The 14,298-nt window shown below is 44.5% G+C and overlaps 1 protein-coding gene across 8 annotated transcripts in view; it reads left to right on the top strand.

Moving 5' to 3' along the window:
* The first annotated feature begins 2,955 nt into the window (after positions 1–2,955).
* Positions 2,956–14,298, top strand: part of MFSD10 (major facilitator superfamily domain containing 10) — a 28,204-nt gene continuing 16,861 nt past the window's right edge. The window contains exons 1-6 of one of the 8 annotated variants that reach the window (XM_064449031.1): positions 3,174–3,545; positions 3,650–3,877; positions 5,697–5,886; positions 7,065–7,161; positions 11,884–11,955; positions 12,942–13,100. In XM_064449031.1, coding sequence (XP_064305101.1) covers positions 5,756–5,886; positions 7,065–7,161; positions 11,884–11,955; positions 12,942–13,100 — 459 coding nt within the window. In that variant the 5' untranslated portion in view covers positions 3,174–3,545; positions 3,650–3,877; positions 5,697–5,755. The other 7 variants (XM_064449027.1, XM_064449032.1, XM_064449028.1 and 4 more) reach the window with 7 other exon arrangements.

Genomic DNA, 14,298 nt, shown 5'->3' with positions numbered 1-14,298 from the left:
ATCCATTCATGCTTCTGAAACAAATATGTTTTCAGCTAACCTTTCCAAAATCAGTAAAGACATCTTCTGAAACTTCAAAGGGATCTCAGAAGATGAGTATACCTCCTGTTTTATTTCCATTTGGCACAGTATGGATTACTTTCTTCCTTTTTTTTTAAAAAAAAAAAGTAATTATCTTTAGAACCAAAACTTTTTATATAGTTCAAGCCAAGAACTTAAGACTGAAGCAGTGAGGAAGGGGCTAACTTCCTATTTCATGCTGTAAATCAGCACTTTCAGTTTGGGGTTTTAGTCCCAGTATACTTCTCCTTTGCACAAATAAACTGTCAAAAAAAGTATTACTGTTTACTTACGTGACTTCATTTTTCCAACAGCAAGTAGCTCCAGAGGATTTACCCAGCAGGGTATTAGAATCACAGAGAGGCTCCACTTTTGATTCTGGAGCAGTGAGTTTTGGTACCACTTGCAGCTTGTTATTCCTCAGTAAGGGAGGTAAGAAGGAAATAAGGGAGACACACACATAAGATGGGATGATAGCGTTTGTGGGAAAGGACGGGTTTTGGGCCAAGAAAGAGATATCTTGCGATGCCGATGAAAAACGATAAAGGACAGGGAAACCTTAGCTGATAAACTTGCATGACTGTTTGGAATGCCAGGTTGAATGTAGTTGTGTCTTGAAATCCTTCCGAATGAAAATTGCTGTGTTCATTTTTACAAATTGTATTGTCAATATTTAAAATCAGATTTAATATTATGAACCTGGGACTAATGGTGATGCTTAACATGTAGTGTTTTACATGACTAGAAAAGCAGGAATACCTAGTCTTGTCTCAGCTTAATAATCAATACAGTCCGATAGCTCTGCCATTGTGGTGGTGCTCCGATACCCTGCAAGGTGGTAGGAAGGTCTGGGCAATTGGACTATGAAGGGCTTGGACAAGCTTGAGAGTCAGCAAACTGTTTCTCATAGTTTTTTGAACACAGTCACATTCACCAATTATTCTCTTGTCTCTGTGTTGCTTTTAAATGAGGAACTGTCATAACAGGCCTTTTGATACATCTGTTATCAGATATAAATCTGTTACTAATTAGCCAAAAAAGAAAGTATTCTGTAACTACAATCAAGTCATGAGACACAAAAAAGGAAAATTACTATTTTTCCTTTAGTTCAGCTGACTTGTCAAGGTAATTTATCTGTCAGTGTCAGCTATCCCAGAGAATAGCTACCCTGAATACTGTAAAGAGGGTGAGAATAAAACTGAGATAGGAATTGCATAAATTATTTATGACAGCATGAAACACTTCCTCATTAGTTTCAGTCTTTGTCAGTTGACAGCTGGTATGCAGTTTGATATTTTGGGGTGGTGTGTGTGAGGGGTAATGTTCAATAAATTAGGTCTGGAGTGGATAACTAAAATTTTTCATGCAGTCTAAACACTGGCTAGTATAAAATACTAGATTGAAGACCCTGTATGGCATTAAATCCTTTAAAATGTTAATGTTTGGGTTAATACTATTGCTCTTTAGCAATAGAGCAGGGAAGTAAAAGCCAGAGTGGAAGAGGCGTTACTTGAAAAAAAAAACCCAAGACTGATAACGAGAAAAAAATCATCATTAAGAAATGTACTATAAAACACAAATTTAAGTTTTTGTCTGTCAGAGCTACAAGCTTTTGGACTGGCCTTCCACTGGGATGGGGTGGGCAATGACCTATCTAGTTCTATAAGCAGCACGAGGTGTTTACGTGCAGCATTGTACGACATGGTTGACTGCAGTACCACAACTGGGCTCAGTGATCTGCAGAAGCTTTAGGCTGGTAGGTTTAACAACAGGAAGAGATTGATTTTGTTTTGTTTTGTTTTGTTTTTAAATGCATCTGAATTCAGATGGTGCTTGGTCAGTTATATACAATGATTTGGAGCCAGAAGAATATATCTACATGTATTTTCCAGACTGATTATTTATGTTTACTCTGGAGCACCTGAAAGCAGAAGTTTGCCTCTAAGTCAGCAGAGATCCTTGCGTAACCGTTTGTTTTTCAGAGTATGTACCATACCTACCAAACTCCTTTTCTCACACCAAACTGTGAGTACATAAATGTTCAGGGAGTCGTAGCTCACTGTTTGACTTAACTGGCACATTAATCCTGATGCTATGCTCAGATAAGCTCCTCCAAATCTAATCGGTTGGGGAATCCATGGCAGATGTCACGGGTGCGTGGAAGGTCTTCCTTCATCCAAGCGTTAATAACCATAAATGCACCCCACAGATGGGATTGTATTACCTTGAAGGGAACAAGAAGTCTTGCCAACACCGGTATTAATTTGTTTTAAACAATTGGGTAGCAAATCCTTATTTATTTATGAAGATATATGTGCTTAGTCCACTTGTAACCATATACTCAGGTTTTAATTAGGCAGCTTGGGTATCAGATGTGGGTGGACAAGAGAACAATAGTACACGGTGCTATCAATACAAGATTTCTTCATGGTCTTTGTGCTAAAAAACTTGATGTTTTAAGGGGGCAGTTTGTTTTAGGAACAGTTACGTCTTTTGCAACTACATTTTTCTGTTCATCAGATACCAGGAAATTTTCATTTATCAGAACCACAGCTAACTGCTGCTGTAACGTGGCTATGTAGCAACTAAAGAAGGGTCCTCTCTTCTTGGAACAAGTCTGGGTTTTTGTTGTTGTTGTATTTGGGTTTTTTTTGGGGGGGTGGTGGTGGTTTTTTTTTTTATGAAAAGTCTTTAAGAAGCCAAGGAGGAACGGCTGCCGTTTGAGGTACGAGATGAACAGTTTAACTGGATATTTAGGAGGACCGAGGCTCTCTTCACAAGGCACTTCCCTCAGCCCGCGTTTCAAGTCCCTCTGAGCGGCCGGGCCTGCCTCGCCGCTCCCTCAGCCCCGTGCAGCGGCGGCTTCCCGCCGCGCCGAGGGGCGCCTGCCGGGCCGCCGCCGCTATCCCCCTCACAGGGCAGACAGCCTCCCACCCTTCGTTCTCGGCGGCACCCGCCACGGCTCCATCCGCGGCCGGAAGAGGAAGGCCGGCGGGCGCTGCGGAGGGCTGGGGAGGAGCCGCCGCCGCCCGCCCGCAGCATCCCCGAGGGAGGGCTCTTGGCAGGCGGAGGAGACCCGCCCGCGGGCCCGGCCCCCCTGAGGAGCGGTAGGTGGCGCGGAGCGGGGCAGGCTCTGCCGGGGCGTGGGACGGAGGGAGAGCGGCCAGGGGGGAGAGGGTCTGGGCCGGGCACGGCTCGCCTCAGCGGGGCTGGGGGTCCTGGGGGTTCGGACCCGGCGGCGGCGGCGGCGGGAGCAGCAGGAGGAGGGTGCCTTGTGGGGGGACAGCGGGTCCTCGCCGCGGATCCCACGTCTCTCCAGGGCCGTCCCTTTCCCGGTCGGCGGCCCCCCGTCCTCTGGGCTTTGGCTGCTTTGGGAAATTGCCTTGGTTTTTTTCTCCCCGCACTTCCCCCGTTGAAACTCCTGCTCTTGACCTGAATCGGGACTTTGTTAAGGAGTCAGAGGAGCCTTCCCAAGGCTTCGCAAGGTAAAGCCGGGCCTAGGAAATTTCAGAGGGGGGAAGGGATGTTAAGAAAACACCAGAAGGATAAAATTCTTCCTGCTGGTTGATGACAAATCTCTGTGCGTTAGGGCAGGGCCGGCTTTGCTGCTGATCCCTTCCTGAGAAGCACAGCATCAAACCTCGGCCCGGCCGGCTGGAGGCTGAAGGCAGAAGTGATGAGACACAGACGGGGATGGCTGGGGAGAGCCGAGGCAGAGCCGCGCCAAGTGTCAGGGACAACCGTGCCCAGGGAAGGAACTTCCCTGAACTACCCTCACTTCAAACAAGTCTCACAGAAGTTAAATGTCATGGTAGAGGTGAAGTGTTTCGTTTTTGCTGACGGCATGCCAGGACCCATAAAATGTTTAGTGGTTTCCTGCCTAGCAAAAAAATATGGAGAGGTTTGAACAACAAAACTGATGGAGCACAAAGGCAGAAACATGTAGTGCCTTGGGATATTGCGTAAGGGAAATTGCAACCACGCAGCCGAAAGTGGAGCTGAATAAAAGGTCAGTGCTAGCATCAGTAGGTTCAAGCCTCACGCGAGCTGAAATGGCAGTAAGGGTAAGGTGTAAAGGATGTTACCCTGTGCAAATAACCCTGGAATAAAGTTCATCTTGGTAATAAAATTCAGTGGATGAATAAACAAATTGTGAGGAAAACCAAGATAGCCACAGTGACCCATCCCTCAGCTATTGGCTGGACAGACCTAGGGCTAGGGAGGATTTGGCTAAAGGAATGGTTGTTTTGGCTCTAGATGCTCTTGTATCATTTGGGTAAAACAAAATAGTGCTAAATATTTGTAGCGGTGATGGCTTACCATTTTAAATAAGAGGATCCATAACATAACCAAACTGTTCTTTTCACTAGCAGATATAAGAGCATTATGCCAAGAGTTTAATAAATAGATTGCAGGTGGCCCTCTTCCGTGTTTCCCTTGTGGCGTTTGAACTTTAGTAATTCTTCAGTGCTAGTAAACTGAATCCACAGGTAGAGAAACGTCTCAACAGTATTGCTGAGCATAACAAAGTGGTGTGATCTTCAGTTAGTGTCATATGATGTTACATGCACAAGTGCCTTGTGCATAATACGGTATGTCTTGTCTGGAGTAGAATTTATATTAAGAATTGCTCAGCATTTTCAGTCCTGACTCATTAAAGTCAATGGACATTTTGGTATTGGTTGACTTTGTTGGATGAAATTCTGCCTCCTTTTTTTACTTGTCTAGTGCAACAAATGGTCAGGGATTTTTGCAGTAGAAGGAACTGTAAATTTGACTGTTTTATGACTGAGAGATACTGTAATGCTTTACAAGTCTGAAGTTTGCAGTTTTGTGATTTGTGTATTCTTGTCTTTGATACCTGTTGAAACTGAGTTTTTTCAGGATATGGACTGACTTCTTTATTTGTTAAATACTGAACGTGGTATGGCCTGTGCCCTTGTTTAGTCTTTAGGACACTTTTGGAGTGTTACCAGATAAAGTTGATAGTTCTGATATTTCTGACAAACTAAAATGCTACCTTAATCACTTGATGCCCCAACTCACACAGTCTATCAGTGGCTGTCATCCAAAGAGAGAAAAATAAATTTCAGTTTCAAAATTCTGTTGTGTTGATTTTTGAGTTGCTATTGCTTTCCAGGATTTATCTTAAAGACAGCATTCCTGCAATAGTTAGGAAGTCTAGCTTTTTTTTAAATTGTTATTGCTTTAGTCATTCGTAGTATACACTGAAGGCATAAATAATCTAATAGATATTCAAAGCAAAGTGAGTGCCCTTGTCTATTTTACTGTAATACTGCGTTGAAAACATTTGGGAAAGTTGCATTAGCATTGCTCACATATTAACAAACCTTAAATGCTCCGTATTTCTGTGTTTTATTTGGGATGCTCCTGTAATGGAGTTTGTTATCTTACTGCCCTTATAGCCTGTTCTTGATGTGAGCAAACTTGGTGCTGAGCTAATAACCAAGGCTAGAGAGTTGAGGTTCCTGTTCCCTTCAAAACCAGGTAGCTTAATATAGCTATAGCTTATATTTATTTTTGTTTGGTTTGTAGAAAGCAAGAGTGAATCAACAAGATAGTCTTATGATATTTTTACATTATTTTTGATACTGGATATCAATATTCTTTTTTAGAAGCAGAGTACCTGGGAACATGGCCCTGCAAGAGAGAGAAACCAGCAGCAACTCTGTGAATGACAAGCAAGAACAGAACTGCAGTCGTGTTATTACAATTGTCTTCCTGGCACTCTTCATTGACTTGTTGGGATTCGCGCTCATCTTGCCACTGTTTCCTTCCATCCTTGATTATTACAGCCAGACTGAGGTAAGGAACAGAGAAAGTCAGCCTACAGAAAATGTTACATGTGAAACCTTTAGCGAAGGGTGGAAGAAAAATCCCTTGCCTTGGGGCAAACCTGTAGGCAGAATAATAATATTCAGTACATTAAAATGGTTCATGGACTGAATTTGTTTATGAATCTGCATGAGACGCTTCGCTCTTGCTTTTTCATTAAGATGAGGGATTTGCTTTGGGGAAAATTCAAGTGTGTTAAGGGCTAGTCCTTGTAATTACCAGCACATTTGTGACTTACACTGATATCCCTGGTGAGACAGAGTAGACAGCAATCCCTGATGGATCTGCGTACTGGGGTGTGCCTAAGAACCAAAGAGATAAGAGGTTTTACCCTACTTGAGTATTTCACACACTCTGCTCCCACCCTCAGCATCATGGTCACTAGGTCTCAACTTTGGTTCTTAGCAGGGAGCTGGCTGCTAGCCTGGCAATGCAGGGCAGAAGGTTGTTTTGGTTCCCTGCTGTGTTGCTGCTCGCGGTTCCCAGTCTCAGGTGTTACTGGACAAGATGAAGATGTTGTCAGGGGAGAAGTATTTTTGCAGCCCCCACCTCTATCTTGCAGCCCCTTTCTAACCCAACTCCAACTGCAGCTGTAGCCTTTGTCTTTCTTACAACCCTATCTCTAACTCTAACCATGGGCTCTGATCTCCAGGATCTTCCTCTGCTTCCAGTGTATTTCCTGTAGCCCTCTTCTCAGGGTCCCCTTCTTCTTTCAAAGTCCTCCTCCTCTTTTCAGGAACCATTCTTTTTTGCACCACCTCTTCTTTCTGGACCTACAAGCCCCTGGTTCTCCCAGTCTAAACAGTGTATGTGTAGAGGGATAGATTGTGTTTCATGTCTTTTCATTAACTGAAGGATTCAGGACGTGCCACTTCCATTTAGTTCAGGTTTTAGCAAGTATCAGGCCTGGTGGTTCTAAAAAGTTCAAATTCAGACATTCCCACACCCAGACACATACACCCAATTACCTGCTGCCTGTTAGCATTCACAATTTAAGCTATTTTTAACCTATGACAACTGATCACCCGGGACATTTTCCTGAGGAGGAGGGAAGGAATCATCAAACATTACCTCTAGTTCACTAAGCTCTGAAAATGAAACAGAGAAACGGTCTTCCTGTGTCTATCTCTCAGCTATCTGTTTTGCAGGATGGATTCTATTTGTCATTGCAACGTGGTGTGGACTGGTTTGCAGGGATGGTTGGGATGCCCCCGGAGCGGAAATACAACAGTGTCTTGTTTGGAGGTATGGAAATTAAACAAACAAGCTAACAGACCCACCCCACCCCCACCGCTAAAGAAAGTGTGGTGTGTTCAAGTTATCTGCAGTGTTGGTGTGAGGAATGATGAATGATGAGGAAAATTACAAGAAATACAAAAAGCATGCTTGCCTGTTATTGGATTTAGACTTAAATAACAACAGAAAATGTCTCTTACAGAAGGCTATAAACAATTTTGTTTTCACCACACTGATAACAATGAAGAGTTGGACAGATCCATCTCTGTCATTTGGAGACACCTAGACAGGCAGGAGGAACGAGCCAACAGGAACCTTCTGAAATTCAGCATGGACAAATGCAAAGTCTTGCCATAGGGAGGGAGTAGTCCCTTGCAGTGGCACAGGCTGGGCACTGACTGGTGGGGAGCTGCTCTGCTGTACAGGCCCTGGGGGTCCTGGTGAGCAGCAAGCTGAGCATGAGCCAGCCCTGGCAGCAAAAGCCTTAACAGCACCTGGGCTGTGCGAACAGCAGAGCCAATAGATTGAGGGGGGCGATTGTCCCACTCTGCTCAGCACTTGTTAGACCACATCTAGAGCATTGCATCCAGTTTTGGCCCCCCAGTACAAGAAAGATAATTATAAACTGCAATGAGTTCAGCAGAGGGCCAGGAAGACTGGGGGTCTGGGGAGCCTGGGCTTGTTCAGGCTGGAGCTGTTAGCACCCTCCGATATCAATGAGGAAGCTATCGAGAAGACAGCAAGGCATTTCACTGTGGTACATGGTGGGAGAAGGAGAGGCAACAGGCATAAATAGAAGCAAGGGAGGTTCAGTCTGGAAATAAGGAGGAGCTTTTTCACAGTGAGGATGGCCAGTGGAACAGGTTGCCCAGCAAGGTTTTATAGCCTCCATCCTCTGAGAGGCTGTCAAACCCTGACTGCATGAGACCCTGAACAATCTGGTCTGACCTCATAGGTGACCCTATGAGCCAGCAGTTGGAAAAGGTGACTTCCAGAGGTCCCTTTTAACATGAATTGTCCTACCATCTCACCAGATGGCTACAGAATTAGAGGACTGCTGTTCCTTATTGTTAGACTGCCAGCTGAGAGTCAGGAGCCTGCTGTGTTAGATGCTGCACAGTCACAGAAATTACTCTCCCTTCACACTTGATCCGCATGTGACTGGAGATCAGTCAGTAGGAAACACTGGAATTAGAAGCTTGTGAGTTCAAGTCTCACCTCCCCGCTGGGCAGCTATAGTGCAGCACTGCTTCTAAATCTCATTAGCCCTATTAAAAGCAGGAGAGCTGCAGATGTGCAGGGTCCAGAAGCATTTGCTGTCACTAGGATGCTCTGGTGGGTGATCTCCTGTGGGGGGAGTGCAGGAAGTCCAGCAGAATATATGTCATGTCATCATATGTCATCAGAGGCTCTTTTGGCTCCTTGGGATCTAGAGTTGTGAGAAACTGGGATTTCAGAGTATGAAGATTTGAGGGTGTCAGGATTAATTTTAACTGGAAACGTCTAGACCCTCTCCTAGTGAGCTGAGGCCTCCCCCAAGATAAACAAAAGGCTTTTAAACTAAAAGAAAAGGAAAACTTCATTAGAATGTAAGTTTGAATGTATTGTTACTATTTAAAGTAGGTTTTTTTGGGTTTAACAGACATGAGAAAGTTTATAAACAAATTTTTTCTTTCCCACAGTGTCCTTGCAGGCATGTTTTTGTTTCTGTGCTAATTTTCGGTCAGATTTGAATGGTAGGAAACAGTTTTCTTTAATCCCTCAGAAACTGCTTTCTGCCTCCTCTAAGGCCTGACCGCAATCCTCCTCCTTGTTCCTTCTCTCTACCTCAGACTTTGTTTAAACAAGGGGCTGAGAGCTCACAGTCGTGCCCAGCTTGCTGCCATTCCTTTTACCTGCTGTGTCCTGTTCTCTTGGGAGTGCTGTATCTCTTGACTTGGCTCAATTGCTTTCAAGGGGGAAGGAGAAATCTCCCTGCTCCTTCCAGAGGAGCCCAACTGATTTTTTTGCCCTTTGAAGAAAATATAGCATCTAATTGGGAACATGCAAATAAACACTGTTTGCCTCAGAAAGGAAACTGGTGTCCCTTGCTGTTTTCTCTCTAGGAGAGAAGTATTGAGAGAGAAGTATTTCGAAGCAGTATTGAGTAGTGATGGGAATGTTCACTAATTACCTGGCAGCCACAGGCAGTGAGGGTACAGGCAAGGTGGCTGAATTAACCCGATGCCTGTCACATTTGATTCCATCTCTTCTGCTGGCTTTAATGACAGCTTTTCCTAATGAGCCATGTAATTTGCTAAACCAGAAGAAAATGGTTTTTTTCACTTTTCTTTTTTTCTGGATTAGTTTTCTGCCAGATTGAGTTGAATTAGCTCACTGCAGAGTTGACCAAGGCTGCAGAAGCAGGGGAAGATGGACAAGCCATCTTAGTTGTAGTCAGGTCCTGTCCCAGACCATCTTGTCTGATTGCATCTTAAATGGTTATAATGGAAAGGTTCACTGTACTTGCGACATTAAGCAGAGGCCACTGCAGTCTTCTGCAGCCTGCATTCCTTTATTGCCTTCATCTGCAATGAGGAGCACAGGACTGGGAAGATACTTGCAAGACCATCTTGTTGCTTCTCCCAGTGCAAGATATATTCTGCTGTCTTTCACCTTTGCTTAGACTGCAACCTCTTCAGGGCAGAAACCTTCCCTGCCCTTGTCAAGGCCCTGAGGGTACCAGTACTTCGTTGTGGTGACCAGCTTTCACCCACACACTTTCTGCACAGTGATTCAGGAGCTATATTTCAGCCTAGGGCCTTGCCTGAGCTATTTTGTAGGCATATCCTTGTCTCTAGGACTGTCTCTGGCCCCATGTCTTGGATGGGCCTTGGACCTCATTGCAGGTGTCTTATCCACTGGATGGACCTACGTTGTAGTCTTGTTTGCACTCCTTTCTCTGACCCTGTCTCCTGCTGGTCCTGACTGGCCTCCCTGGATGGACCTGATGTATAACCCTTGCATTGTCTGGGACTGTCACTGGACCCTGCTAGCGGCACCCTGCTCTGCCCAGCCCGTCTGGGTCGTGCGGGACTGCACCCTGGTTAGTGAGGGCACTGCCCGTGTTCTGGTCACCCTCAACTCCTGGCTCATTCCCGTGCATGGAACAGCCCTGCTTTTGCTGTTCCCTGGCTATGAGGTGTTTGGCATGCCTGGGTGTTTTTACAGTGCAAGAAATACAAGGAGGAAAACTTGTCTCTCATTAACATAAACTGCCAATGTGCCAATCTATAAGATTGAGGCCAGCAGGTCGAGGGAGGTGATTCTGCCCCTCTACTCTGCTCGGGTGAGACCCCACCAGCAGTGCTGTGTCCAGCTCTGGAGCCCTCAGCACAGGAAAGACATGGACCTGTTGGAGCGGGTCCAGAGGAGGGCACAGAAACAATCCAAGGGATGGAACACCTCTCCTACGAGGAAAGGCTGAGAGAGTTGGGGTTGTTCAGCCTGGAGAAGAGAAGGCTGCAGGGAGACCTTACTGTGGCCTTTCAGTACTTAAAGGGGGCTTACAAGAAAGATGGGGACAGACTTTTTAGCAGGGCCTGTTGTGATAGGACAAGGGGTAATGGTTTTAAACTGAAAGAGGGAAGATTCAGACCAAATATAAGAAAGAAATCTTTTACTATGAGGGTGGTGAAGCACTGGAACAGGCTGCCCAGAGAGGTGGTAGATGCCTCGTCCCTGGAAACATTCAAGGTCAAGTTGGATGGGGCTCTGAGCAACCTGATCAGGTTGAAGATGTCTCTGCTCACTGCGGGGGGTTGGACTAGATGACCTTTAAAGGTCCCTTCCAGCCCAAACCATTCTATGATTCTGTGATCTTTTTACACAGTTTTTTGGGCTTTTGAGCAATCACAAGCAGCTGTTCTCCCCAAGGTATTCAGTATCAATATTCTGCCTCCCTCAAAATCAATGGGAGCAGAACTGGTCTCTCTCTCTCCTCTGCCTTTTAAAGCTTTGATAGCTGGATGATCCAAGGTATATAACCCAGTTTTTGCTTTAGAGAAAAACTGTGACAGCAAGGCAATTTTTTGCCTGCTTTTTGAGAGTGTAGCGCAAATTTTTAAGTGTGTGCAGCTAGAAATGGCAAGAGAAAAGAGGAGTTAAAGATCACAGAAGCTGGGGGCAGATTTCAAAAGGCTGTTGGAGTCAGTTGGAATCACTCCTACCTCTTAGGGTACCTCACTAACAGCAGTGCTTATGTCCCTCTTTCCATGATAAAAAGAGAAGAAAAGCTAATTAAGTGTGACAGAATCAGGTTCAAAAACCAAAAAATCTTAAAAGAACTGTGACTGTTGCAGCTGCCTTATTTCTGCTTTAGGAAGAGAAAATGTATGTGTAGTCATTTGGGGAAGCATTGGAGAATCAGCATTCCATTATACCCAGAGAGTTTCAAACCCCTTCTCACCAGTGAAGTAACCAGCAAATCATGCAATTTATGCCTCTTACTCCGGTCTGTCTGTATTTGCTGATCAGTGTTCTGAGGGTGATTTAGTTTCAGAGACAAAGCTGTTCTCTATAGCTGTTGTTTTACATCTAATTGTGTACTTTTAATGGACGTCATGGAGTGGTAAGTCTGGAACAGGTTGGCTGTCTTTGTATTTAAGGTGAAGGCAGCAAGTCTAATGATATATATATATATATTTATTTCTTTTTTTAGGTCTGATTGGCTCAATCTTTTCCATCCTACAGTTTTTCTCTTCTCCCCTCACTGGTGCTGTGTCAGACTGCTTTGGCAGAAGACCTGTCATCTTGATGACGGTGGTATGTACCTCATGCTGATTTTAGCCATGACATCTCAAAACACAGTTGAAGGCACTGTGGTCTTGTGGTTAGCACAAAGGATTGGGAAATGGAATGTTCTAGGTCTGATGGTTGTTGGCTGCCTCTTGCCAAGTCACTTGGCCACAATTCCAAATGCAAGTACTAAGTACAAGCTGAGCTTCCCAGATCCAGAACTGTACATAGGAAGCACTGAAATACCCTTCTGTTGCTGGGATTTTCCAAAATCCCTTTCCCCCTGTGTATGGGAGTATGACTTCAGATGCTCTGTTTACAAATGTTAGCCTTAATCCCTGTATGTTTTAGTTCCCCAAGTGACTAATGAGGGCTGATCACTTCATGACCTATTTCACAGAGCCTGGGGATTGTTGGTCAGGGAGTGCTATACAGCAGGGTAAGGTGTGTTTCTTATGAACATGAACATTCTACAGAACATTTTCTCTGTTGCTGGTATGGGGTTCTAATTACAGAAGCAGTGCAGAACAAGTGTGTACATATATGGAGGAACTTGGCAGCAAATGGTATACAAACTCCCCTAACCTGTAGGTTTGTGGAGAGTGAATTAGGCAAACAGGCGTGCTTATGATTGATCATGAAATTTAAGGGCTAGAACTCTGAATTCTTCTTATTTTGAAACAGAATTCTCTTGGAGTTGGAAATCAGTGGAGCGGGATGTACAAAAGTGGTTTTGTGCCCCGGACTGATTTAGCTGCTTCTGAACTTTCTTTGCCCTTCTGATTTTATTAGTAATCTCACATTTATATGAGGATTGTATGGATTTGTTTCTAATCTTCGATATCACTGTCCAGGACATAGTGCAGTATCAGCCTATTCAGACACTTCTGTTACATGGGGCTTGGGAGCAGCTGTTGAAAACAAACAAACAAATTAAATGTTTAGCTGGGAAGTATGCAGAAAGTATATAAACTTTGCTCTGCTTTATAAAGAACCCTTTCTTGCTTCTGCAGATGGGTTTGATAACATCATACGCCCTATGGGCTGCCTCTAGGACTTTTGGCGTTTTTCTTCTCTCCAGGATCGTAGGTGGAATAAGCAAAGGGAACGTCAGCCTCTCCACAGCTATAATTGCTGACTTGCACTCTCCAAAAGCACGGAGCAAAGGCATGGTGAGTTACACATGTTGGGTATGTGTTTGGGTTTGCTGGGTAACTTTTAATTGATTTCAGGTGCTCAGAATGTCCTCCTCAGGTGTGTATTCATTGATCAAGTGAAAACATGACTTCATATGCTGCCTTGCTCCTGAAAAGATGCCAGATCATTTTGCTGGTGAGCTCTCAGGCTTCACTTGCCAGTGACTTTTACCTACAAGTGAAACGTAGATGCCGTAGAGGTGGAAAAAATTCCTGTGTAGGTGTTACTCCTGCTGATCACTGTAATCCTCATTATAATAGCTGAGAAACTGAAAAGTCTTATGGCCCAGTTTTGGTAGCTGGCAGCCAGCTATAGGACAGCCCATTTTTCTCACCTTCCCAAACTGTGGAAGTGTGGCAGCCCTGCATAACACAGCGTGCCTCCTGACTTCCTTGGATGCTGCACTGGCTTCAGGATCCAAGCTCGGCGAGTAAAGGATGTGACATTTGGCTGACTGAGCAGCAAGTAATATGAACAGCTGCCCTGTCCTCTTCCAGAAGGCAGTGGACCAGATGGAAACACCCTGCAGGCTGAACTTTGCCTGTGAATTACCAGTTAGATCTTTCGTCCTATAAAACACCTTATGGGCCCAAACTTCTCTTAACAGATTGTTATAAGCCACTGTGTGGACAGCTGCCTCTTGGGTGGTGAAAGCTTTAGATTACACAGTGATAGCTAATGAATTTTCCGAGCAATTTATTATAGCCCTGGTGAGCCAAAGTATATTTTTATTTATGGAGAGGGATAGCCATACAGCACTAGTAAATAAAATGGGTAAAGGCCTGAGAGGAAATCACTTTAGTACAGCATAGCAGCATGGCTGACATCCACACAACTGTACTACCTTCCTCTTTACAGCAGAGTAAGTATTTTTATTCTGCTTTCTGGGAAGAGAATAGCATCTGACTGATGCTATTCCCAAACTGTGATGGGGCATTGCTTGGGAGAGTGCTAGCTGGGAAGACTGAAATGACACTGGAGACTGTGAGGTGACAGCTGAGTATGCCCTGGCTTTGTTTAGTTTAGTACTATAGGTATAGTTAAATAGACTCAGGAAAGCAGGAGGATCGTGTCCTGGGATGACACATGTTTGGGTCCTGCATATGCAAGTATACATCTTTGAATGTCTCTTAAAGAAAATGAGCTGGATCCTGCACTCTTGTATTCTTAAGC

Source organism: Phalacrocorax carbo, chromosome 4 (genome assembly GCF_963921805.1).
Source record: "Phalacrocorax carbo chromosome 4, bPhaCar2.1, whole genome shotgun sequence".
Lineage (NCBI taxonomy): Eukaryota > Metazoa > Chordata > Aves > Suliformes > Phalacrocoracidae > Phalacrocorax > Phalacrocorax carbo.
This window is presented reverse-complemented; position numbering and strand designations above follow the sequence as displayed.